This window comes from Lepidochelys olivacea, assembly GCF_965140295.1.
Source record: "Lepidochelys olivacea isolate rLepOli2 genome assembly, chromosome: 6".
NCBI lineage: Eukaryota > Metazoa > Chordata > Testudines > Cheloniidae > Lepidochelys > Lepidochelys olivacea.
Window position 1 is genome coordinate 85,601,401 of NC_140416.1, and position 26,835 is coordinate 85,628,235.

At 44.0% G+C, this 26,835-nt stretch overlaps 3 protein-coding genes across 5 annotated transcripts in view; 1 reads left to right on the top strand and 2 right to left on the bottom strand.

Annotated features, from left to right (window-relative positions):
* ENTPD5 (ectonucleoside triphosphate diphosphohydrolase 5 (inactive)) overlaps positions 1-114 on the bottom strand; it is a 38,601-nt gene extending 38,487 nt beyond the window's left edge. Inside the window, exon 1 of one of the 2 annotated variants that reach the window (XM_084631318.1) lies at positions 1-114. The gene's annotated coding sequence lies outside the window, so the exon portion shown is untranslated. The other variant, XM_084631320.1, reaches the window with a different exon arrangement.
* Positions 102-13,274, top strand: BBOF1 (basal body orientation factor 1). Of its 2 annotated transcripts, XR_014712083.1 has the most exons (12): positions 102-233; positions 496-745; positions 1,852-1,917; positions 2,556-2,699; positions 4,130-4,210; positions 4,634-4,704; positions 5,125-5,269; positions 5,715-6,208; positions 7,168-7,272; positions 9,276-9,350; positions 12,372-12,575; positions 12,744-13,274. XR_014712083.1 is itself a non-coding variant. In XM_084631315.1 (11 exons), the coding sequence occupies exons 1-11, from the start codon at positions 202-204 to the stop codon at positions 12,490-12,492; spliced, it is 1,584 nt and encodes a 527-aa protein (XP_084487441.1). In that variant the 5' UTR covers positions 102-201; the 3' UTR covers positions 12,493-12,736. The 2 variants fall into 2 exon arrangements, 1 of the variants encoding a protein (XP_084487441.1); XM_084631315.1 differs by lacking the exon at positions 12,744-13,274 and having other exon boundaries at positions 12,372-12,736.
* The window catches only part of ALDH6A1 (aldehyde dehydrogenase 6 family member A1), a 16,726-nt gene continuing 2,988 nt past the window's right edge, over positions 13,098-26,835 (bottom strand). Inside the window, exons 3-12 of the mRNA XM_084631314.1 lie at positions 24,156-24,230; positions 22,416-22,577; positions 21,718-21,796; positions 20,854-21,156; positions 19,264-19,385; positions 18,812-19,001; positions 17,009-17,190; positions 15,377-15,556; positions 15,036-15,134; positions 13,098-14,734 (exon numbers count right to left, since the gene is read on the bottom strand). Of these exons, the coding sequence (XP_084487440.1) occupies positions 14,630-14,734; positions 15,036-15,134; positions 15,377-15,556; positions 17,009-17,190; positions 18,812-19,001; positions 19,264-19,385; positions 20,854-21,156; positions 21,718-21,796; positions 22,416-22,577; positions 24,156-24,230 (1,497 nt within the window). The 3' untranslated portion in view covers positions 13,098-14,629. The remainder of the gene's footprint in view (positions 14,735-15,035; positions 15,135-15,376; positions 15,557-17,008; positions 17,191-18,811; positions 19,002-19,263; positions 19,386-20,853; positions 21,157-21,717; positions 21,797-22,415; positions 22,578-24,155; positions 24,231-26,835) is intronic.

Consider the following 26,835-nt stretch of genomic DNA (forward strand, 5'->3'; position numbering starts at 1 on the left):
CGCCTCGCCGGTGCGCTCGGGACCCCACATCTCGCCGGTGCCGCGTGTCACGTCAGTATCACGGTCGCATACTTATCTCGTCACTAGTCCCCGCCTTCTAGTCTCCATAGCAACAGGTCGCCGCGAGCGCTTGTCACAAAGATTCTAAAGAGACGGATCCGTGCTGCGAACCGCCGGCCGCAAGTCCCCGCCGGGGCCACGATGCGAAAGGGGAAAGGCGCGAAGCGCGGGAGGTAACTGGCTAGCGAGGGAAGTGGAGAGATGAGGGGGCAGGTAACCAGGGTAACGGCGGAAGTGAGAGAGCAGAGAGGGAGAGGGGGAGGGGAGAGAGAGGGGAGGGGTGGGGGAATAGGGAGATAATGAGGCAGGTAACCAGGCAGTGGGGATGGGGAGGGCAGAGGGAGGAGAGTGCAGGGAGAGTCCTTGGCCATGGGGTCCCAGCAGGATGGGAGTTCCAGGGGCCTCGTACCCACGTGCCTCAGCTTTTCCTCACAGGGCGAAGAAGGGGGCCAAGGCTGAGTCGAAGGTAGATAAGGAGTCTGAGGCTGAGCGGGCCAAGGCCAATGCAGCGCTATGGGAAGCTCGGCTACAGGTGACTGAGATCTCCCGGGCCGAGTATCGGAAGGCTGCACGTGTGCTGGCCAGGAACAATGAGGAGCTGGCATGGCAGCAGCACCGTCTGGAGAAGGACACAGTTGAGGTGATCAGCTTTCTCAAGAAACAGGATGTGGAGAAAGAAGAGCAGGTATGTGCAGAGAACCAAGAAACCTGTCCACCACTCCCTGCACCCCTTTGAGCATCCACACCACAGGTGGCAGTGTGTAGCAGCCTTCAGGCCCATGGATGTCTTGACAGCAGGTTCAGAGGGAGATGCAGACTCTCCACAATGTCATCAGCAAATGTGAGGTGACCATAGGACCTGCTGCTCATGGTGCACATGCAGCTCCTAATGCAGCACAGAACCTTTTGAAGCAGCTGATGGAACAAATCAAAAATAGCTCACAGGTAGTATCATCTTCTATATACCATAGATATTCTGCACATGCTCCAGGCAGCTCTGACAGTCATTGTGGGAAAGGTGCAACAATCTGCCAGTCCCACTATGCTTTTGGCGGATGCTGTAATCAGACAGGGTGAGCTGAGCACATCCAAAACTGGGTGTTTGGTGTGGATGATGTGCATCTTTGCAGTTTTCAATGGATCATTTTCACTGGAGCAAGCTGCAATTTTCTAGTTTGGAAATATGGACAAGTTTCCTAGTGAAAGTGTAACTGGATCCAGAGTTGCCCAAATATTAAAGCAGTTGTACTGTGTTAATGAGTTATCTTCTCTGCATTAGACCATCTTTGGCAGGACCAGCAATAATCAGCCCCTTCTGACACCTGCAGACCATTTTTTAAATATGTGAAGTCAAAGCTAGATGCACAGGAGTGTTTTTACATCTGTGTAACATTGTTCTGAGTTTCTCCAATATCAGCCACAATGATCCCCTGTTGACACTTATAACTGTTCCTTCAGTAAGAGAGAGTGGGCAGGTCTAAGAGCCTCAACTCCAAACCTACAGTACAAGAAGCGGGGGACTGATTCTGGAGTCCCATTGTGGCGCCATATGCTGCTGTAGTGGCATAATGGGGACTGCAGTGGCCTATGAGGAATTCTGCCAACACAGAATCAGTGTACACAGCCCTACACTGCCTCCCCATAGTCCCCACTTAAATCTTATAAATGAGAGGCATTTTATGTGTTTCTGTAGCTTTCTTGATGTGATCCCATAAAGAAGCTTGAGGCGGGGTAAACAAATGGGGGAGAGTTTTCCCCCAATGATGGTTTCTCTATTTTCATCTTGTGCAGATTGCAAAACTGAAGCAACAGCTGGCAGATTTGAAGCAGCAGGCCCAAGAAGAGAATGAGAAAGTGGTAAGTGAACTTTTCTCTTTTCCCTCAGAACGAGGCCTTCACAGCAGACTGAGCAGTCGTTTTGGTTCTAGTAAGATGAGCAAGTTAGAAAGAGTTGATATGCAGTAAAGGTTTTGAGGTAAACCCCTGGCATGAGAAAAAAACCTGCAAAAGAAAAGTGGGGTGGGGACTATACAAGGCCTTTCTAGCTGTGAGTGTGGTTTGCTATCTCAGATACCAACAATAATACCTATAGATAAGGTGTGGGCAGAGATACAACAGAAACATGTCCAATTTGCAGACTACAGAAGTCTGCTATTCCCCACCCTTAAGCAATAAATTGCATGAGGTAGGCTCTTCAAGGACCTCTTGCCCATCCATCCCTAAAAATAACAAGGAACAGAACAGCCTGGGTATTGACATATTATTAAAAGATAGTTCTAAACATAACATTTCTTTCTAGGCCTCCTCTTTTGCTGGTAGTTTGATTCTGCCCAACTTGTTGCTTTTCCTTCTAGTGATAAGTCTCATTAATTTAGTGACTTTTTAAAATTCTGCACATCAAGGTTCTTAATTTTTCTTGGCTGTACATTTCCTGCAGTGATATTGTTGAATGGTTGTGACTTGTTCCCTTCTTGATTAGAATTTCTGATTTGCAGGCAGAACATTATTCTGCGCAGTTGAAAGATCTGGAGGAGAAATTCAGCAAAAAAGCAAGAGAAATTGGCTTAATTCAGTTGGAACTGAAAACAGTAAAAGAATTTCGCAAGAAGAAAGCACATATGGAGAAGGAACTGGAAGATGTAAGTTTGTCATAAGTGTTAATTTTGGATGTTTTAGTGGCCTGAAAGCAATACTAACACAATCTAATTTAAAACTGATAATTTGACATGGTAACCTGTACTTGTACTAACTACATGCTCCACAGGACTTTGTCTGTAATGATTTATAGGAGAAGTGATACTGCTACCTTTATGGCAGGGTGAGTGACTCATATGGAAAGAATATCAGATGCACCTGGCTGATTTATTAGACTGTTTACTGCAACCAGGGCTTACTGTGAGTGTAGAAAGCACTATATTGGTCAGACTTATATGTTCCTGAACTAGAATATAGTTTGCGGGGGACCATATAAAGTCAGCACTATTTGACCTAAAAAGAATCTGCATGTTTTTTGAACTTGGCTGGTTAGTACAGGAATAATTTCCAACTTCAGCCAGATGGTGGCTTCTTCAATTGCTGCTGCCCCAGCACAAAAAATGGACAGATTGCTTCTAAAAGGTCTATTCTAGGCTCAGTACTGAGGACAAATGCAACAAATGGTCAATCTGCAAATGTCTTGAGAAAAATATAAGGCCAAATCCAAGCCCTATAATAAAGCATCTAGTACTTGTAGTGATTTTTATCCATAGATCTCAAAGCAGTTTACAGAAGTGAGTTTGGATTGCAAACATTTGACTCATACCCTTCTGCACGAGGCCAGGATTGCAGGGCTTGGGATCCAGTCAATTTATATACCAGAAGGGGCTTACACCTCCTTTAAGAATATGTACAGAAGATCTAGTATTTGGGCTATACGTACCATAGGGTTTATAAATGATATAACATGATTTCTCAATACCCAGTTCAATAGGCAGGTGGAATGCAGTGATTGTCTTATCTCTTGACACAAGTAAGTCACTTAGATTGTAAATTATTTAGGGCAGAGACTATCATTTGCTATGTGTCTATATAGGGCCTTGCACAATGGAGCCCTGATCCATGATTGGAACCTCTTTGGTGCCACAATACAAATAATAAATAAATTTTTAGAAGTAAGGTATGAAATACACCTTTCTGCAGAATTTTCTCAAAGAAATTGGGGCACAGGATTTTAGATAGCACAGATGACTGAATGAGTAGAAAGAATGTAACTAGCTGTGTGAGACTGGGGAGAGTTTTACAAGGGCCTGTACCGTGTTCTATATATTTATTAACAAACTAGTGGAAAGTATGCTAATGAAGCTTGACAATGATTTAAAAATAGGACAGCTGGTAAACTATGAAAGAGAAGGAAAGTGTAACGTGACTAAAGAGAAGTAGAGAAGAGGCAGAGATTATGCAAGGAGCTGATAAGGTCCTGAGAAGTACAAGACAAAAACTGGGAGATGCCTCTCCAGAGAGTTTCATCTACATGTTTATCTACAAGGCTGAAATACAGCACCATTGTTAAAAGGATATTTTTAAATCATAGATAAAAGAGAATATGAGAATCTCAAACAGGGAACATCAGGAGACTCTTGGAAGGCTGGAGAACAGGTTCATTGAAGAAAAGGTACAGTGCCTTACAAAGGATTTAGGAATCCCATATTAGAACAATGTGACTTTCCCTATTGACCAAGGTTTGAGTTGCTTTGGCTGTTATTTGATGAACATTTTATAATCATCAGTGCTTGTAAAAAAATACAATAAGATGATGTGGCAATTGGGTACAGCTTTCCAGGAAAAGTCACAAGGGCATCAGGATCCCTGAGGGGCCATATCACTACTTAGTCCCCACTCCCACAGGGAGGTGGTTTCAGTGTCCCCAAGGGCTCCATGTCACTGCTCACTCCCTCTCTTCCTCTAAGATACAGGGTTGTATCAGTGGCCAGTTTAATCCCATGTATGTGATTTTAGAAAAATGCTTTGTGTCTGATTTTGTCTTTAGTACCACATAGTCTCAGTCTGTATTTAAGCAGCTTTTTCTCCCCTTCAGCAACTACTAGAAAGAGAGGCTGAGAAGAAGATAGTAATGCTGGCAGAGAGAGCCCACCATGAGGCCATTGTGTAAGCCATTTGCGTTATCTATTCCCCAGTTACAATGAGGAGTCAGAAAGCCACTGTAACTCTTGGTCTTACAGATAACTGCCAGGCAGCCAACACTACTGTATACAGCAGGGACTCTTTGTGGGAAAATGTGTAAGGGCCTTTGGCTGCATCTATATTACTTTCACAATTTAAATGCAGGCCCCATCACCATCCGGTCATCTCTACCATAAAACTCATTTCGGCTCCAGTCCAGATACTGTCTCTGTGACGCTTCCATGATCCCCCCTCTTCTGGACCACCTCTGGTGCTGGAAGCAAAGCTGTCTCAGTTGCAGCCCTATAAACAAATTCTTTCTCTGAAATTAGAGTACTGATTTTAATATAGGAAGACCCAAAAGGCTGTGATGTCACCTCTTGTGTTTTGTTTCGCCTTCTCCAGGCAGTTAGACAGCACTGGGAGAGCAGTGTTTAAGGAGAATGTTCGTCTTCAGGAGGCTCTTGCTTATCACCTGAAGGAGGCACAGGAGCTAAAAAAAATCAAGAAGCAGCTAGAAGAGGACAAAACTTTTCTTCTGCAGGAAAAGGTTCCTGCTCTGATTTCTATTCTATTTCATTCTTCCCTAGGAAGGGGCCCTTGAAATCCAAATTCTGGATACAGATGCAAGTTCTTTGGGACTAGCGCCTTTCCAGTCAGACCCATCCTCAATCTGCTGGATTTTGGAGCTATCTTAAGAGACATGAGGCTCTTATTCTGTCCTTTTAATTGTGAAGGAGAAAATAGAAAACGTTTCCTATGGTGCCCCTCTAAGAAGAGTTCAGTGTGTACAATGGGGAGTGTGCAGATCAGACACTCTTCAACTTGCTTCTCTTGCAGGCAGAGCCCTGACCCAGATTACTACTTGCTTTCCAGCATGGAAGTGCCGGAGTATCTATCAGTCTGATGTAACCCATGTGCTGTTATTGTTGAAAGAGTTCTGAGGTTCAGGGTGACCAAGATAAGAGTCTAAATAATTTTCTCTTGTCCTTTAGGAAACCAATGAGAATTTGGTTCAGGAAAAGGTCCGGCAAGTCACTCTGCAAAAAGCACAGATAAAAGCACTTCAGCACAAGGTAGAGAGACTGGAGGTGGCACTAGGTCACATGACCCAAGAATTTGAAACAGAAATTCAGAAGACACGGCATCAGGCTTTAGTTCAAAACCAGGCAGGCATGGTAGAGATCAACAAGCTGCAGCAGCTGCTGGAGATGAAGGACCGGGAGATGAATCGAGTGAAGAAACTGGCCAAGAACATCCTGGATGAGAGGAGTGAGGTGGAAAGTTTCTTCCTAGAAGCTCTGGAACAGGTGAAGCGTGAGATTGTGTCCAGCAGGAAGTGCTACAAGCAGGTGGCCCAAGCTGCCTATCAGAAGAAAATGATGGAGGCATTTGCAGGGAAGGAAGAGTACCCCAAAATCAGAACGTTTAACAGCAACGCTCACAGCACAAATAGTGTGTACAAGGACCTGCAGGAGGCAGAGAAATGGTACATGTAATTAAACAGCAGATATTTAGTGTCCATCTCCCTGGCTCATAGAAATGAAACCTAAATCTTAAAAATCCCTGTGTAGTAACAATACCCAGATTAGTAATGTCTGTGGAGGCTGCTGTGATGGGAGGGGAGGAAAGAAGTTCAGCATTGGAGGGGAGGCTGCAGACCCAACTGTTCAGAGTAGGGAACTTCAGGACTGACTGCTGCTGCAGACCTGGCAGAAAACAATAGAAGGGACAACGTTAACACTGAATCCTAAAAATGACAATTAAATGCCAACACTGTTATTTATTTAGTTGCTGATCATTTTAATGTGCTTTTCTTGCAACCTCTGTCTCCCTTGCCTCCCTGTGAACCAAAAGCCTCAGTTGCACACCTCCCTTGATATCTTCTCAAATGCAGTTCTTCATTGTCAATACAAAAATCTGTGGCACAATGAAAACTGAAAAAGGGGCAACTGTATAAAATAAATGTCAAAATCAATAACACAGGAGCTACTGTACTGATTGTTTTATACCTTTTTAAATTTAATTCAATAAAAGCCTCGGATTTTGAAATTTATCTGAAGATGCCACAAAATTTCCAGAATGTCCATCAGACTGCAGCAGAATCTACGTAATTTGCCATAGAATTTAGGTACAATTTTGTGCAGACTACATGTGGCCTTTCTTAGAGATAAAAGCTCTGTATTTTATTCTTGATTAAAACCTGTGGAATTTAAAGAGGTGGGGAAGATTGATCAAGGTGTATAGTCCATCTCCTGCCAATGCAGGGTTCTTTTTTGCTTACATATCATTGACCAGCTGAGTGAAACGTAGGAAATTCAGAGCTATGATTGAAAATCCTTTCTGTGTTTTCTCTGTTCAGAAAAAGGGAGATTTTATGCTGGATGGTAAGAGTTTTGTTTGGTCTTATTCTTCTAATACATTGATCTGCTCTCTGATGTTTTGCAGGACAAATATCCAGCAAGGGAAGGTTGATATTGGCCAGTTGACATGGGAGCAGAAGGAATGTGTTCTGAGGTTACTCTTTGCAAGAATGAATGGCCTGGAGCGACGGTAATGCTCTGTTTCTATGGTAGTAAATGGACACAGAGGTCTTCCTGTTGTGGAATCCAGGGTGATTGCTTGGATTCCCCCATTCTGGAGCTAATGCTGAACCTGTTCTGAGCAGTAATTGTGCAGGCTGAGGGAAAGATATTCCAGCTCAATTTGGAGAACGGAATTTTAGCTAATTTTAGTCTGATTCTAGGTTGAGCTACTAGGTCTTCATGTGTAGTTCTGGATACCTCTGAAGAGGAAGAAAAGTTAGCTGTAGTAGTGAAGGGGACAGAAAGTGGTGCTAGAATCTAGACCGGGGATCAGTAACCTTTGGCATGAGGCCCATCAGAGAAATCCGCTGGCAGGCCGGGACGGTTTATTTACCTGCAGCATCCGCAGGTTCGGCCGATCGCAGATCCCACTGGCTGCGGTTTGCCGTTTCAGGCCAATGGGGGCTGTGGGAAGCGGCGGCCAGCACATCCCTTGGCCTACGCCACTTCCCGCAGCTCCCATTGGCGTGGAACGGTGAACTGTGGCCAGTGGGAGCTGCAATCAGCCGAACCTGTGGATGCTGCAAGTAAACAAACCATCCTGGCCTGCCAGCGGATTTCCCTGATGGGCTGCATGCCAAAAGTTGCCGATCTCTGTTCTAGACCAATGAAATGGGATTAATTTTATTCACAGTTCTTAACTGATTCCTGCTTATCTTTAGCAAGTGAACATAAAGAGATAATTTGTCCAGTTAATGACAGAAGTGTCCCATACACAGAATGAAATCTGTCTTTATCTTTGCCACAGACAAAGCAATTTGACCAATCATAAAAAAGTTAAAACTGTGTTGAAATTTTCACAAACTGGCCATTAAAATTGTACTCACAATATAGCTCATGTTGCTATGTGCATGCAGAATTTGTGAACATAGTTTTAGAAGCCTCTTTGAAAACTTGATTCACAAACTGGAAACTGAAAGGTTAAGCAACGTAAACTATGCTTGCATGTATTAAAAAATATACAGGAGATCTCAAATACTAATCTAAAATGCTATATGTGCAATGAGGGAGTGTAAAGGTTGAGGTGGGAATAGTAACTCTTACACTCTGAGTGTGTTTGTTGAAATTCTCAGCCTTAGTGTTACATTCATGGAAGTTTTGACAATTTTGTTTTGTTTTTACAGTAGAGATTAAAAACATATAACTATATAAAATATATAAAAATATTCCTGTGTGTGCATGGTAACTAAAAAGTGACACTGATCAATCCCATTTCATTGTCCAAACTGAAAGGGAAACTCATGACAAAAAAAGCCCCAACAAACAGCATTAGTAGGAATACAGTTGGATGCTATATTAGAAATGTGTTCACTTTTAATAATCTTACATATAGCAGAGTTTTGTAGGGTCATGTCCAATTAACATATTTCATGTAGGGAAAACACTATGTTCTACTCACTTTTCATGCTTTGCCCACAAACTGGAATTGGAAGACCAAAATCTGACATTTAAACTTCATTTTCTGTTGTTTTCGACTAAGATAAGCTTAATATTAGATATATCATCTGCTAGGGGAATCTGTTTGTTCCCTGTGAATCAGAAGGGGAATGGACTTGATGAGCTAATCACTGAGTCATGGTCACTTAAGTTAGAAATTGAATTAATGTCCAGAGTGGCTAAATAGGCGGGGGGATAATCTAGGCTCTACAAATAAAGAGTTGAACAGCCATCCCCTGTATGCCTGTAGTTAGAACTGAGCGGCAGAGCAGAAACTTGCTGTAACCCCTGAACTCTGCATTTCTGTGTCTCTCTCAATCACTCCTTACTGTAGCAGGAGGACTTCAGCAGCAAAACACAAGTTCCATTGTCTAGATTAAATTAAAGCACACCTAGCACCAGACTAGCACTTCCTGCTGCTATTCATCTTCGCTGAGGTAGTGAGGAAGAGAGATAGGTATGGCATAGAGAGAAGCCTCTTAGTACACGTTACACTTAATCCATATTTCTCCTGCCTTTGTTTCCTTCTCACAGGAAACGCAAACATGTTTTGATCCCTTCAGCTCCAGCTGCTGTTACTCCTACTTCTGAAGAAAGAAACAAAGCTAGGTAAGATAGTACATTTTTATAGCACTCTGCCTAGGTACTTCTGCAGCCTCCATTAACACAACACCCAAGCACCTCCGACATATTTAAAAACAAATATAGTCATCTTTCCCTTCCATCTGTCCCAGCATGAAAGAGAAATACTTTGCTTAGTATGAAGGTTCTTGTTTGCTTGTTTATGCTGGTGTGTGTGCACGTGAAGACATGTTTGAGGGAAATTTAAATTGAAAAGATTAATTTTGCTTTTAGTTCTGAATGTGTAGTCTATAGTCATTCCTATCTCTTCTGTTTGTGAGTTCCAGCATCTAGGTCCAGCAGCTCCATTATGTCTCCTGCACTCAGAAGCTTCCCCTAGTCAACAGCTTCATTATTCTTGGACAACATAGTTGTTGTAAGAGGTCATGTTTGCACAGGGAGAGGCAATTACTCAGTTAGCACCGAGAGCTTTGAATATCAGTAGAAAGGCCTTGAGCTAGATTCTCCATTCAGGAGAGAGCTATTGAAGAGAGTGGAATCCCAAGATTAAGTGTTCAGTGACCTGTGCTGCTAAACAGATGGATTTCTGTGATCAGTACCAGTTAATGCTTTTTCAAAGTGTGTGAACTTGTTCCTACATATATAATGAATAGCAGCTAGCAAGGCTGGAGGTTACAGATGCCTAGTCTGTGCGTGATGGGATGGGTTTCAATCTTCTGCCTGGTTTGAATGACACTTTAGTCCCACTGTGCCTGCTATCTTGGTGAAAGCACCTCATGGCAGGTGTCTTATTTAAATATAGACACCCTATCTCTCTAATATTCTATCTTCCTCTCTCTTCCTCAGTTCAGCTATCACTGCCTGGATAGCAGAGATAGGAATCAGTCCTATTTACGCCTGGAGCCTGGTTGTTCATAGGTGCAGACTCTGATACAACCACACACCTAGCTGAATTGTTATTCTCCAAGGCATGGGGTATATAACATCATATGGCATAAGCTCTGAGGAGTGTGGGTGTATGGTGCATTGTCACTAACTGCTGCAAGTGTGCCACATGTTGTGGAGGTAGCACACACTGTCCCCTGGAACTTACACTCTAATATTGGCATACACAAGATAACCAGATAAAATTCACAAATAGGAGCACTGACTTATCTCCTTTAGGGCAAGACCCCTAGCACTTTGCAAGGAGACCGCGTGGCTCTTTGGCATAAAGAGGGGCATGAGTCCCAAGTGTGAGGACTGGCATGGGAGAGGACACAAAGAAGAAAGTAGGAATCAGCAAATGAGCCAGTTAAGAAGGTGACTTGGCAGGAGTATAGGCAGCAACACTTCTCCTTCCCCAGCCAGTTGTTTCATCAACCTGCTGAATGTTGTCATTTAACCATGATTGTACACTCCTCTGGGGCAGAGACTATCTCTTTACTACTTTTGTGAAACCCCCAGCACATTGGGGCCCCAAGCAGGGGGGCCTTTAAGCACAACTGTAATTCAAATAATAAAAAGAATAGGGATGAAAGCAGGAGTACAGGTGGAGGATTGGAGGAGAATCTTACACAGGATGTGGAAGGTAAAAAAAAATAGCAAAAAGAGATCAGTGCATTTATTGTTTATATTGCAATAGCACCTAGATGCCTCATTCAGAAATGAGGCCCTTTGTGCCTGGCACTGTACAAACAGATAGAAAAACAATGAGTAGCTCGAGTTTAAAATGGAGGTTAAGAAAAGACAGAGTCAGGGCAATAGCAATAAGGTAAGGCAAATACATGAGTCAATGCTAGGCTCAATTTGATCTGACAAAATTAATTTTGTTTTTTTTTTTAACTTCTATTTTTCCTCTGTGATTTTGTTTAAAACCTTCACCTATTTCCTTTTTAATTTAAAAAATGTCTACCTTTAAAAACATTTAAACAGATTCCCTTGAATGCAAGTGAGGATTTTAGAGATGGCATTTGGTGTAGAGCAGCAGGTTGGAAAAAGTGAGATATGCAGTTGCCCTACAGTAGAATCTCAAGCGTTGCAGACACCTCACAAATGGAGGTTGTTCGTAACTCTGAAATGTTCATAACTCTGAACAAGATGTTATGGGATGGTTCCGCAGGGTGGACTGCTTGGAGTGGGGGCGCACAGCAGTGCCTGCAAATCGCAGTCTTCACCTCCTACCTGTAAGTGGCTGCCTGGCGAGTGGGGACAGAGAGCTGGTTCTAGCCCCCTGGCTGCAAGGGTGATGAGTGTGGCACCCTGGGGCACTTCTGCATCAATAGGCACGCAGTGCTGGCTGTGGCCCTTTAAAACTGAGCTGCTCCTCTAAAGCGCAGCAAGCAGGCAGGAGCTCGGGCTCCAGCAGCTTGCACTCCAGGCCAGGTTCCAGCAACAGCTTGGTTTGCTGCTTTCTGGGCTTGGACTGAGCTTGCAAGCTTAGAGGGAGTAGGAAAGGACAGCACCCTTGGCTCACAGGAAAGCAGGGAGCTGCTCCTGTTCTGCCTACTCAGGGGCTCATAGCTGTGCCTGTGAACCTCAGCATCTTCACCTCCTACCTGTAAGTGGCTGCCCCCCTTGTGGCAAGTAAGTGGTGGGGACAGGTATGCCCGAGGTGCTTACCTTTAAGATGCAATACAGGAAAAGTACAGTATTTGCTGGGTTTTGGGGTTTTTTTTTTTGGTTTGTTTCTGCTGCTGCCTGATTGCTTAATTCCAGTTCTACATGGCAGCTGGCTGACAGGTCAGTTTGTAACTCTGGTGTTCATATCATATCTTTGAGGTTCTACTGTATTCAACGTAAGAGGTAACCTGGATGTTAACAAAGATGTTCTTGGCATGGGAAAGGATGGATTTTGAGTTTGTAAAGGAAGGAGCTGACAGGATTTGGTAAGAGCCTGAATGGGGTGGGAGAAGAGAGGAGCCTGATTGATAAGGGAAGAAAATGGAGAATTGAAGGAAAAGGCTTACATCTTATTAGAGGTTACTGTTTAACCCCTTCCCTCCTCACCATGTATGGGTGAACAGCAGCATGTTATTGCTGATTCATCTGCAATCTTTACCTCTGCAGCACTGAAAACATTGCTCCTAGCCTGACCTTCATCACGCAGCAGGTCCCAGTATCAGAGCCCTCTCCTCATGAAGCAATCCTTCCAGATATTGAGATGGTAACGTCACAGACAGCAGAGTAAGGTGGCTGTAGACTCTGACTGAACAAGATGTAAGCTAATGATGGTTACCATCTCATCTGCACCTTTTCTTCTGGGACTCTTGTGTAAGTGGAATGATGTGACAGCTGTGAAATCTTTAATATCCCCATTTTATTGTGGTGTTGGTTTGGCTTTCATTTGAAACCAGCCTGAAAGGGGACTGTAAATTAATTTTATATACATGTTTAAGGTTTTGTCTTCTAAAATAAAAAAATCTTTTATTCTTCCCCTAGCTCAACTTATGTAGGTGGGTAGGGTTTCCCCAGCTGCCCACTGGAATCTGGGCTAGAGGCTGGATGGCACAAAAGGTGTGTCACTGCATTCTGATGAAGATCTCTTCCTGCTCTGGAGGAAATGTTCTGTATGAGGATAAAGAGCATTTGGAATGAAGTGATATGTACGTGGAACCAGCAACGGTCTTCCTCGCAGCAGTGAGCTCTGTGTAGAAGGAGGTGGTGACTTGGATCCAAGCAGATTTAGTAACAGGATCAATGGCGCAGTTGACCCCAAGAGGCAAATCAACATTATATCCAGACAAGGTCTTATTAAAAAAAAAAACAAAACAAAACCCCCCAAAAGGTCATTAATTGAAGAAATGCATTAGCAATTTTTATTCATAATCAAATTGCAGAAATATGAGCATTTCCCTCTAGGATATAACGGAACCTGAGAGAAAATACACAAATATTAATGGCACCACAGCAGTTGTATTGAAGTCTGGCAGCTGTCAGTTACAAAAGGCATCTTTACCAGAAGGCAGGATACATAGTGTTCACATTCAGTTTGTTCAGTTAGACCAATGATTCATGATTAGAATCAGTTTAATAGCATGATTTTCCTCAGGTGCACGAAGCAACTTTCTGTAAGTCCCTGCCACTTATAGCAGATTCCAAGTGAAGCCAACATAAAGTCCCCTTAATCTTACCCCATCCCAGGACCTTTCCTTAACTACTCCATGGCTGCATGAGTCACCAACTCAAACCCAATCCTCCCCACCCACCCAGAGGATAGAACCCCAGACCTCCAGTTGCAAAGACCTTTATTACATAGGCTAACAGAACCTCCTTACCTGTCACTAGCATTAGGGCCTGCAGTCACTAAAAGATGCACACACACACACATGTGCAGGTGTGACAGTGAATCAAGCAGTGGGCAATAGCAGCATAGACATATGACAATCAGGAAGAGAAACCAAAAGACTGAGATTGGTTGCCTTCTGAGGAAGGTAATGCCTTCTTCCTGCCAATTCCATCCTGTCTCAGAGGGCTTGAACACCACCAGCCAGGAGTGGACATAACACATGTGCTTCTGCTTCCATGGTCACAGGGAACGTAGGCACACAGTTGCTATCATAATAAGCATCACCCTGCAAGTGGTTTCAGTTAACAGTCAGAGCTGAGAACTAACAGGAGTTGTCAGGATACATACATGATGGGGATCAAAGTTTCCAACCAGAGCAAGGTAGGGTAGGATTCACTCTACACACAGGAATCTCCTTGATCCTCAGTCAAGCATCCCAGTAGACCTCCCTGTAAAACTCTTAAAGCAGCCAGTTCCCAAGTGTCAGACCTGTCAAAACTGTTCAGTGGGTATGGGGTTAAACTCTCCAGAACTTCAGAGACACACTCAAACTTACTACCTGCCCGTAATGGAAAAGCCACTTCTCTGCAACAGGGAGAGTTCCTCAGAGTGAGGTGGAATCAGAATCTTGGACCAGAGAGGGAAGTGGAGAAAGCTGCAGCACCGAGTCAGTGGGACTAAAGACAGATATAGTGGAAAATGGAGCCTGTGCAAGTTCAGTTTGAAGGGTTCGTTGGGGGGGAGGGGGGAAAAAGAGAACTTGTGCCCAGGCTTGTCATCTGACCTGTCACTAAAGGAGAGTTTTTCCTCTGGGGAGAAACTGAGCTCAATTAGCTGAAAATTGCTGAGAGCATCAGAAAACTTAGATTGTGCGTTACATGAGGAGCCTCCCTGATTTGTTTGGAAATAGAGGTCTTAAGGAGAACTGAGCTTTCTATTCCCAGGGAAATAGGGAATAGAAGCAGTCAGGACACAGCTGGAAGATGTCTGCAGCACAGAAGGTGAAGGGCACCATGGATGGTACCCCTGTAAAAGCTAGTTAGTTTCCCATGGTTGGCATAACTACAGCAGGCTTGGTAACTGTGGCATCTTCCTCTTTCCACTGAGAGATGATGGTCCTCAGCTGTGTATAGAACTGCACCCCCTGAAGGAAGTGAGAGAAACAAGGGTTGTACATTTGGCCTTGGGACTCCTGCAGGCTTCCCACTATACCCTCAGAGTACAAAGATTTCCACCACGGGAGCTGCCAATAGCTTCTCGGCCCTTCCCACCATCCTGAGGTCTCTGCCCCAGCAATAAAGCACGTTGCTCAATTCTCCCTCCATTCACAAGTCTCCACCTTGTTAATGCAACCTGGTGGTCTCTTCCCTCACCTCCACCAGGCTTCCTGCACTAGGTTCACAGAGCAGCAAAAACACAATATGTTTCCTAGTTTGATGAGTTACCTGTTTGCCATAGAAATTGGTGTCTCCTCTGAAAGAAGCACGAGAGCCAGTGAAGGAGAACATGGGCAGAGGCACTGGTATTGGAACATTTACACCCACCTAAATCAGAGTAAAGACACCACATTAATAGAAGAAACAAGTACCAGACTGTAGCAACAACAGAACAGCCTCATATTTCTCTTCCCTGGAAAGATACTAGATCCAGTTTCCTTAAATATGAGATAATAGTATGTTACACCTTAAGACAGAAATCAGAAGCCAGGGCTAGATGGGTGTCTCATTTACATGGCAAGCACTGATGGGAATAATTCTACTCTATACATTATCCTATGGATACAAACCTGCCCCACGTCCACCAAGTGGGAGTATTTCCTAGCGGTGGCACCATTGGTGGTGAAGATTGCAGTTCCATTTCCATAGGGATTCCTGTTCACTATCTCAATTGCTTCATCAAGAGTGTCTGCTTCCAGAACCACGAGAACTGGCCCAAAGATTTCCTCCTTATAGCAGGTCATGCTTGGCTGCCAAGGCAGAAACAGCAGAAAACAAAACTTAGGTTAGGGAAATGCCACAGACACCCCCAAAGCAGAGACCACCCCCCACACAAATCAAACCCTCAGAGCATTCCCATCATCACTCACCATCCTTCAATTCACTGAACATCATCCTGCATAGAATCACAGAATTGTAGGACTGGAAGGGACCTCAAGAGATCATTTAGTTCAGTCCCCTGCACTCATGGCAGGACTAAGTATTACCTAGGCCATCCCTCCCCCTTGAAACAACCTTTTATGTACTTGAAAACTTATGTCCACTCTCTCAGGCTTCACTTCTCCAAACTAAACAAAACCAATTTTTTTCAATTTTCCCTCATAGGTCGTGTTTTCTAGACCTTTAATAATTTTTGTTGCTCTTCTCTAGACTTTCTCCAATTTATCCACATCTTTCCTGAAATGTGGCAACTAGAACTGAACACAATACTCCAGTTGAGACCTAATTAGCGCAGAGTAGCGTGGAAGAATTACTTTTCATGTCTTACTTACAACATTCCTGCTAATACATCCCAGAATTATGGTCAAATTTTTTTAAAACTGTTCACACATTTAACTTGTGATCCACTATGACCCGCCCTAATCCCTTTCTGCAGTACTCCTTCCTAGGGCAGTCATTTTCCATTTTGCACGTGTGCAACTGATTGTTCCTTCCTAAGTGAAGTATTTTGCATTTGTCCTTGTTGAATTTGCATGCCCCACTGTCCCTCATGTCCTAGTGGCTACCAACCCCAATGCCATGCCCTGCCATCTGTCACACCCAACTATCACATCCATTGCCTGCTCTCAGTCAAGTGACAAATCTACTCTTTGGATTGAGGGCTGATCAAGGGGTCTAGATTCAATTAGGACTGGTTTGCTTCTGTTTCTGTAACTCCTGGCTTTCCATCCTCCCAGCCTGGGTGACCAGATCACTACAACTTGACACACATCTTGCCTGCTAGTCAACCCCATTGCACCCTACCCGCCATCCCTCTCCCTTGCACTCTCACATTGTCTACAACTCTCCCACTGTCATTCCAAACCACCAATTTCTTATGTAGGAGCTGGAGGTTTGGCAATTAATTGTCTGCATCACCCCATTCACACTCTTCTACCTTCCTACCTCCCAGTTTCCCAGCTTCATCTGCATACATCTCTCAGTCCAGTCACAGACCACTTATCACTCTCCCATCCAGATTTCAGGATATACTGAGGTTGGAACCTTAACCATTCTACCCTGCCCAATTAACACATGCAACATCCATAAGTGCTTAAATGCACACACTGAACCAGCAGTCTGCCATCTAGCCTATCAAGGCTGATAAGCCCACTGGGTCATTGCCAGCTGTGTTGGGAAGACCACAAGTGCCACCCTTTCCACTGAACCTATGATATACTTTATTCCTCTGCATCCAGTGACCAGCTCATTGACTAGCTCACCTGGACTTTAGCAAGGATGGTTGGTCCAACAAAGTTGCCTCTCTCATAACCCTTCACTTTGATGTCTCGTCCATCCAGAAGGAGGGCAGCTCCTTCCTTCACTCCACACTCAATCAGGTGGCAGACTCGCTCCTTAGCCTGGGGGGTGATCAAGGGCCCCAGATCTGCTCCTGGTTGGTCTCCTTTGAAGTACAGAAGCAGGGGAAGGTTTGAATTGTGATGGTTTCATCTTCAAAGAGAACAACCAACAACTACCTTCCCAGCAAAGATACAAGAATTCTAAAATTAAGTAGCCGAGGAACACAAAACTCAAACACACAGAGCCAAGAGGCCCTGAACTCCAAACCCATAGGGGAGCCCCAAACCAACAGAAAAGCCCCAGGCTTCCAAAACAGAGAGAGAGAAGTCCCCACGCCCAAAACACACACAGCTGACAGTTGCTGTGCTGAGTTCTGTAATTTTGAAGCTCTTGAAAATTTTGCAAAAGCCTTCTTGAACCATAGAAGGGAAAAGGTAACAAAAGGTCATCTTGTCCTGTATATGCTACATATGACAGCTGCTAAAAACAAGCATAAAATGGAGTCAAAGAGGAACTGAGTTTGGTTAGTCTGCAGTACTGCCAATCTCAAGAGATTAAAAACCATGAGTTGGATCCTGAAATTGGCCTCAGAAACCATGAGATTTAAAACATATCATGAAGCCTTTTTGTTTTTAGTCTGTCTTTTGACTTTTTAAACTCCCCTGTACTCCATGTATTTGAGATAATTTCATGGGTTTTTTTAAAAATCAATTTTTAATGCACATGCGCCTTTAACTGGCTGCTCAAATGGAGACTCAGTGTATGCCAGAGGGCCACAAACATATTTAAGAACTAGAATGGAGAAGATGCAAGTCTTAGTTTTAGTTAGCTAGTCCTAAATAGCAAGAGACTCATTTCAATATAACTGTAATGCTTCTGTTAATGATGTCTCATTAATAGGATGGTCCTCTTAAAAGTATCTCTTCAAAAATAGGAGATGGGGTGGAGGGAAGGCATCTATGCTGGCAGGAAAGAGGGGGAGTATTTATGTTAAGGTATTTTACAGGCATAATATAACTCAATAGAGAGCTCTATAGTGTGATAAAGTTAAAAATAAAATATGATGGAAAAACCTAATTCACACATAGTTAGAAATACATTGTACAAGGCCTATAAATGGAGCTGGAAAATGAACATCCAAGAAATGCAAAGTAATCTATGTATCAAGATTTTCAATTATTTTTCAATAAAGATGTATGTGAATGGCAAAGATCTTTACACCAACTACCTTTGTTTGTTTCTTTGTTGTTTACATCAACTACAAAATCCAACAGCAGATTGACTTGTCCCCCCAGAAAGAGAGATGTTTCCACCTGAAGGGCTTTACTAAATGCAAATTGAAAGAAAGGGGAACGTTCCTAGAATAAAAGTCTGTTAATGTAATAAGCGGGGTTGCTACGTTAAAGGCAGGGCTGAGTCCTTTTACACAAAACCCCAAACCCACAGTTATAAACTGCCTGATGTTGTGAAAGTAAAACTAGAGTTCTAGTAACACAGTCAAGCCCTCCTTCACAACAGATCCCCCCAGCACCCCAACCATGTGGTGCTGAATCCAGACCTCTGTCACACACCCACAGAGCCTCCAAGCAGGCAGTCTTCCACGCCCCACCTCCATGCACCAAACCCACGTAGCCAAGACCACACAGTCACGCACTGCAATGTACCAGATACACAAACACACACAAGCCAGGTGCTTAATCTGAAGCTACCAAACAGATCTGTACCTGCATTAACTCGCAGGTTCTTGGCTCTCTCCACCAGTTCTGGAAGCCATTTCTTTGCCTCTCCCACTAATACGGCTGTAGACAGGGCCATGCAGCGTTGGCCAGCTGCTCCAAAAGCAGCTCCAACAAGCTGATTCAAGGTGTTCTCCTTATTGGCATCAGGCATCACCACACCATGGTTCTTGGCTCCCTAAAATACAAGACATGTATACAATCTCAAACTGCTAAATACACCTGGCCCACCTTCTTCCAGCTCCGCAGTGACAACTTCATATTATAGCTGATACTGAGCTGCTATCATCCTGGTAGAAAGGGAAGCTTAATCTCTCTCAGCACATCCAACTGCCTAAATTCAAGTCAGTCCCAGACGCTGAATGGAAAAGGTCTTAAGTATGTATACAAGGGAATAGCAGCCTGTAGGCTGAAATCTCTGCTACATTGAGGTGCATTACCATGTTGGATTGGACTCTCTTGCCGTTCCGGGATCCTCTTTCATAGATGTACTCTCCAGCCTGATTGGAGCCCACGAAGCTGATTGCCTTGATATCCGGATGGTCACAAATAAAATTCACAGCTTCAAAAAGGAAATAGCTCATTATATGCTGTCTAACACTCCTATCCAGAGTGTTCAAGGCCGGAAGGGACCGTTTTGATCAAATGGTCCCTTCCGGCCTTCTACCCCTATCCCCACAATGTCCATCCCTCTACTACCCACAGCCCAAGCACCCACATTCCTGCCCCTCTGTGTACCACCATTCCAGGGATTCCACTGCTGCCCATTCCCTCTCCCTCTGCTCACTCTCCAGTACTTGAACCCCTATCCCTGTTCGCCTACCTGGCTCCCCAATCCTCATCACTCTGTTCCCACAGCACTCACATCCCAGCTCCTCCACCCACCTTGGCCTCTGCCCTTCTGGCACTTGAATCCCAGCCACCTTCTCCCACTCCAGTCCCTTCCTCACACTGGAGTTCACAGAACTCCTTATCCTTTATATCTTGATGTTCTTCCAGCTCCAGAACTGGGTTAAGGAAAAGTTAGCACATGTGACTCCATTTTGGTTTGGGGCCCACCATTGTTTAAATGCTAGCACATCATACACCAGGAGGAGTGATCCTTAGATACTGAATCCCTGTGAAAATCCTCCTCCTTGTCTCCAGCCTGCCTTGATTCCCAGTATCTGGTTTTTGTTAGTCTCTAACTCCCTGTCTCTTGGCCTTGATGTGAGGCCTCCCATCCTGATAATAAAAGTTACTGATGCATGGCTTTAGGACCATGCTGTGTAATTAACACACTGGTATAGCGCGAGGAATGCACCAAGCAGGGATAGGTGGTAGATAAGACAAGGGTTTGTTTATTGGCTAAGGTTTCCGATGCATGAGGGCAACATGCTTTGCTAAAAAGTATATAACCTTTGTATAATCTGTATTCAGGGTCCCCTCCTGGCTAGCAGGGGGGCACCACGCTCGAGCGTAATAAACTTTGTGTCTTTTGGGAACTCTGCAGTTGTGGACTTTGTTTCTGTGCCTCAGCCTAGATTCGAACTGTGCGTGTCCCACCAGGTGTAATTCGCAGCACTGGTGTGCGTGTCCCACCAGGTGTAATTCGCAACAACTGCCAGAACCCTTCTTACTTTTTAACCAGCCAAAATCTGTCAAACTGGGTGCTTAAAGTTAGGCTCCTAAATCCATATTTAGGCGCCGAGGGTGGTATTTTCAGATGTGCCTAAGTGACTTAGGAGTACAAATACACTAAGTCAATGGTACTTGTGTTCCTAAGTCACTTGGACACTTTGAAAAGACCATCCTAGGAATCGAATGTACATCCAGATTTAAATGTTGTCCACCCTCTCTCTTTAAAGGTTTCTCTATCGTCCTGCACCAGCCTTGCACTTCCCTGGATCCCCCTTGTCCCACCTTCCCCAAACACCATGCTGGTCCATAACAGTGGAAACCCCAACATCTCTATGCCTCCCCTCAAAGCACACGTGCCCCAACACACCCTCACACTCTGTAGCCATATCAGCAGACTAGTCTGAGTTTACCTTCATGTTGCCCATGGATGATGTTCAGAGTCCCATCAGGGGCACCAGTGTCTTGTAATAGCTTAGCAAGGAACATAAGTGCTCCTGGCACACGCTCTGATGGCTTCATCAAGAAGGTGTTTCCACAAACCATGGCCATGGGGAACATCCAGAGAGGAATCATGGCTGGGAAATTGAATGGTGCAATCCCTGCACACACTCCCAAAGGCAGGCGAAAGGTGTAAGTGTCCATGTCCTTAGTGATGGAGGGCAGGGTCTCTCCCAGCATGAGAGATGTCACGCTACAGGCGTGCTCAACCACCTCTGCAGCAGAAAGGGTGATATGCCGAAGAGTGAGCTCCTACCACTCAGCCTCAAAACTGCCTTCTCTACAATGCCACAATGCAATTCTCTCTTCCTGCATCTTTCCCCAAACCTGCAGCTCCCATGCACCATGAACACTCCCTGCATCGCCAAGCACAGTAAATGGATTCTTTCCTCAGTGCATTCAATGTTCACATGACAGGAGCCCTGAGTGAGGTTAACAAAACACTCCCAGTGCAAGAAGCACAGGGGTACCAATCCCAGCAGAGACTTTATCTCAGCCATTTCTGCACACGGAACAGACCCACCCATCAAAAGCCATTTGGAGTCAGTATAACATGCAGGGAGAGAAAGTGGGCTGCAACTTTAAAATGGGGCAAGGAAAATGGACCTTTTCCATCTGCAGCTTCTAAGGTATAGACAAGGCCATCCCTCTACCCTCATGTGAAGGCTCTGAAGGGGGCTACTTTCTTGTGTTCTAGAGCTCCTGTTGCTCATTGGACTTTTATCCTGCCCATAGCTTCTGAAACCCCCTTATAGTGGGAGGAGCCAGCAGCTTACGGAGGCCTCGGAATACGTCTCCCTCAGCATCAGCCAAGGTCTTTCCTTGCTCCAAAGTGATGAGTTTGGCAACTTCTTTCTGGAAATTAAAAAAAAAAAAAGTGTGGAAAAAAAGGGCCAACCAGCACAAGTGGGAGGTGGTGGCAGAATAGGCTGTTCCACAGATAGCCAAATACCACAACTAACGGACCAACACTACCCAATTTGCTACTTCTTAGTATGAGTCACTGTACGTGTGAAGCCAACAACCTACAGAAAGGGAATGTTTTAATTAGGACAACTGGAATTGTAGGGCCGGTCTGAATCCTATGGCATCACAGCCAAGCAATCTGGGGACGTAGAACAGGAGACTGCAAAGCCCTAGAGAGAACAACTCTTGCAGCTATTTCTCCCTTTTGCTTTCACGGACTCCATTAAACCTCAAGACAACTTGGAACAGCACTTGGTGTAAGATAAAATGCAAACAATCATCTGCCCTTACCTCTATCCACAGGCTACACTGCCCCGTTTGCCCCCAAGGGTCTAAAAAGCACCACACCATCCCTCCTGTGGCACGAGGAATACCACTCCCATTCAGCTCACAAACCCAGGCAGCACGGCCCCGCCATGAGCCCAGGAAACAGTACTCAAGCCTGCCCAACCTGGGCTACTGGCATGCACTCAGCGACAACCATTGAGGACAGCAATAAGGGTCTCACCAGGTTGTCCTTGATGAGCTGCTGGTAACGCAGCAAGATTTGCTGGCGGCTCAGAACAGATGTCTCTGACCAGTTCCGAAAAGCTTTTTTGCATGAAGTCACAGCTGCCTCCATCTCGCTCTGTGTGGCCTTTGGGACACGACCAACCACCTCGTTTGTGGCCTGATGGAACAACCAATTACATCAAAACTCATCCTCTTCATGCCATCTTCCTCAGCCATTCAATGCCCCTTTCACATCCCTGATCTGATATCCTTCTAAAATGAAACCATACTTACATGATTCCCCTGATGTCAGGGAAAAACTCCTCCCCTCACACACTCGGAGGGCACAGCTTCAACTAGAGTTGAGTGCTCAGCACCTCTGAAAAACAAGCTGTAGGTGTCTCAAGTTGGGCACCCAGAAAACTAACAGTTAGTGACCACCTCTGAACCTTTTGGTTTAAGGGACTTGCCTAACAGTGACTGTAGCAGAGTCAGGGATGAAACCCATTTTCTCTGGGTTCAGTATCAGTCAGTGCTTTAACTACAAAATTCTTTTTGCTTTCTGTATCTCTCAGCCTCTTCACCACACATCTGCTGTGCATAAGACGGGATCCTATGGACAGCAGTCTCTTTCTATATAACAGTCTTTTTCTATGCCTCGTCTGCTGTTCCTCTTGTGCCCTAAAGGAGGCACAGGTCCTTTGGAAAAATCAGTAAGTGATTATGAAGTTAAGTACTATATCATAATTAATATGGAAAACCATATTTCTAGCATTTCCTATCTTTTGAGAGCTTGTTTTAGCAACCTTAACATTCTTTTAATTTAGATTTTTTTAAAATCTGCCTTGACATAGCTGAGATCATCAGTTACATCATTCAGAGAGACATCTGCAAAATAAAGATAAGTAACTGTTCAGAGCAAGAAGAGAAATAAAACAAGAAAGCGAGTAGCCTTGCAAAGGGTGAATCTCCTCACTAGATATAATGAGTTTAGCTGGCTGAGCCAACTTTGCTGAATGAGTCTCATTGTTCTGATCACTATCAAGAACAATATGTAAAAATAATAACTATAAATGTCAAAATGGGGCTCCACACAGAAAAGTCCAAGAACCCACTGTCTAGACACCTGCTGCAAGAGTCAGGCAGGATCCCCCTCCATGCAATCTCAATTGCATCTGTTCCCCAGAGACAGACAGACAGAAATTAATTTAACAAAATCTATGAGTTCTGAGACCAGACTCATAAGCAGTTGCATCCAACGTGGTACTTTATGCCAAATTCACTGGAATTTCACAGCTTAAAGATGGCAGCTCCATCAAAAGAGGGGAAAAGAACCTCAGATTCCAGCCAGGATTCTCTCCTCCCCCTTGGAGGGGAGGTGGGGTCTACACCAGTCTCTGCCAGGAGTTTACATTCAGGCTTACATCAAATCACATAAGTCCAGTCCTACACTTCTATGATTCTATGACAGAAACCATTTACTAACTTGATGTACTAGTCACAGAGCTCCTCCAGTGTTCAAAGAGCGGAAACAGAGGCCTAAGTCTCCTCTCGGAGATCTACTATATAGGGGAGAGAAGGCAGCATTCACCATTTCTACTGGGTCTGGCATTAACCTTGAGAAGGCAGTTGACCCCTAAGAAGGCAGTTGCAAGGAAGTCACACTCCCTGCATCTCCCCAAGTGACTTCAGTGAGGAGCAACCCCTTCCTGACCACAGTGAGGGCCCACACAGCAGCAGAGGTCATTTCACTTACTGGGTTATGGATATTGATCCATTCGGTAGTTTTGGATTCAACAAACTTCCCATCAATGAAGAGTTTGGTGGCTGGCTGCAGAAGACAAAGCACAAGTTAGTGGGTAGTGTTTCTGCCTCCCTTTTGTGCCGAGACACCTTACAGAAGGGGCTACTAGCACCACCTATTTTTAATGTTGCCTGACATTTCCCATTTAAAAGACCCTGTGTTCAGTTGCTTATAACTTTGGCAGACTTCAACAGTTTAAGCTGGAATCTTCTATACTAGGCGTCTTTCTCAAGGGTGAATTTTTTGGGAAAATTTCAAATACTGGTGAATTTTTCTTTAAAAAACTCTAGCACCTGAAAACTTTGGAGCAAAGACTTGAAATTTGGCAGGGAGATCGCCTTTGTGTTACGGACATAAGAATGGCCACACTGGGTCAGACCAAAGGTCCACCTAGCCCAGTATCCTGTCTTCCAACAGTGGCCAATGCCAGGTGCCCCAGAGGGAACAAACAGGAAAAATAATCACCAAGCGATCCATCCCCTGTCGCCCATTCCCAGCTTCTGGCAAAACAGAGGCTAGGGACACCATCCCTGTCCATCCTGGACAATAGCCATTGATAGACCTATCCTCCATGAACTTATCAAGCTCTTTTTTGAACCCTGTTATAGACTTAGCCTTCACAACATCCTCTGGCAAGGAGTTCCACAGGCTGACTGTGCGTTGTGTGAAAAAATACTTCCTTTTGTTTGTTATAAACCTGCTGCCTATTAATTTCATTTGGTGACTCCTAGTTCTTGTGTTATGAGAAGTAAATAACACTTTCTTATTTACTTTCTCCACAGCAGTTATGATTTTATACATGTCTTTTGCTGTCCCCATGCAAATCCACCCCATTTTGGGGGGAAAAAAATCCCAATTTGCACATGCTCAGTAGGGACTTCAGTTGTAACAGCTAGAATCTCCAAAGATTCCCTCCTCATTGAACATGCTCCATCCCCTCACTGCTCTTATGAGTGACCAGGCTGCACATGTGACATCCCCACAAAGCGTGTTCCCTCCAGTGCAGGGGTATATCTGGATTTTCTCTGCAATAACTAGGGCTGTCAATTAATCAGAGTTAATACATGCAATTAATGCAAAACAAACTAACCAGATTAAAAAAATAGTCGCAATTAATCGTAATTTTAATTGCACTGTTAAACAATAATAAAATACAAATTTAAATTCATTTAACGTATTTTTGGATGTTATTCTACATTTTCAAATATACTGATTTCAATTACAACATAGAATACAAAGTGCACAGTGCTCATTTTATATTATTATTTTTGATTACTAATGTTTGCCCTGTATAAAGATAAAAGAGCCTGCAATGGAACCCAAGCCTTTTGAGTCTCACCGTTCCTCAGTGGTCAGCAAATATCTGTGAAACTCATTAGCAAAGTGTGTCTCTCATCCCCCTCTAGTGCTGGGCCACTAGAGGATGACAACTTACTATTGCCATCAGTTACTCCATTAAGTGAAGTGACTGAGGTCTGTGTAGTGGATCTAAAGGTTCCAACCCAGCTAATGACCCATGAGGGTGTCAATATGATGCCACATGATGGAATTTCTGTTTTGTTTTTTTTTCCCCTAATTTGCTTTTTTAAGAGCTAGGAAATTAAACACAAAAAACTACATTAAAAGAAGATTATTTAAGTTACAAAGTCAAGAAATCAAAAGTTGGGAAATGCCAGAATTAAGGCTGCCTGTGCAACTTTAATTCAGCCCTTTGTGTGTCTTCATTATGGTACAGCCTTCAGGTACATCACCATCATTTTTTTACCCCACAGGACCCTTACCTTGTTCAGTGGACAGGATGGACCTATTCTGGTGATGAATCAGGTTTGGGTATTAAAGGGGACTCTTGTCTGTAGGGCCCCTGCCTTATTTGTTGCAGAAGTTGGAAAATTTATACTGAATGAGGCAGGGGACTGCAGGAAGAGTAGGACTGTCTCATGGTTAAGACGGCTGAATGCTGCCCATCCCTGTCTCTGCCAGAGTTCTTCTGTGAGTCATTTAAACCAAACTTCTTACACGTAGTCACTAGTTGTACGTTCCTCATATTCTGGGTGCCTGACTTAAGACCTTAGCATCTGATCTGCAGAAGTGCCAAGCACTGAGCTGAAAATGACGTCAAGGGGAGTTATGCTTTGAACATATAATGTTCTATATAATGCTAACTACTCTGAAAAAAATCAGCTTTTAGTCTCTCTTTACCTTAGTTTCTTCATCTATAAAATGGGGATGATAATACTACCACCACCTCACTTCACAGGGGTGTTGTGAAGATAGACTCATTAATGTTTGTGCAACATTGAGATACTCTGGTGAGAGCACCACAGAAAAGCCCATTTTGAGGAAAGTAATAATTCTATCTTCAGAGCAGGGTTTGAATAATGTGCAGTAAATAAACCTGGAGCAACAATGAATAATGACAAGAAAACAAAATATTGAATAGCAGCTCATTAAGTGAGCATCATTCTTTTATGCACTGAATGAGGCGGGGACCTGTGGAAAAAATATATATGCTCATGTAATTAAAGACTATCAGAATCAATATGCACAAGTGGGACGAATTAAGGTTGCATGAGCCATCTTAATCCTGGTGTGATGGTCTGTATCTTATTTTTCATCCCTTGCATACTATTAT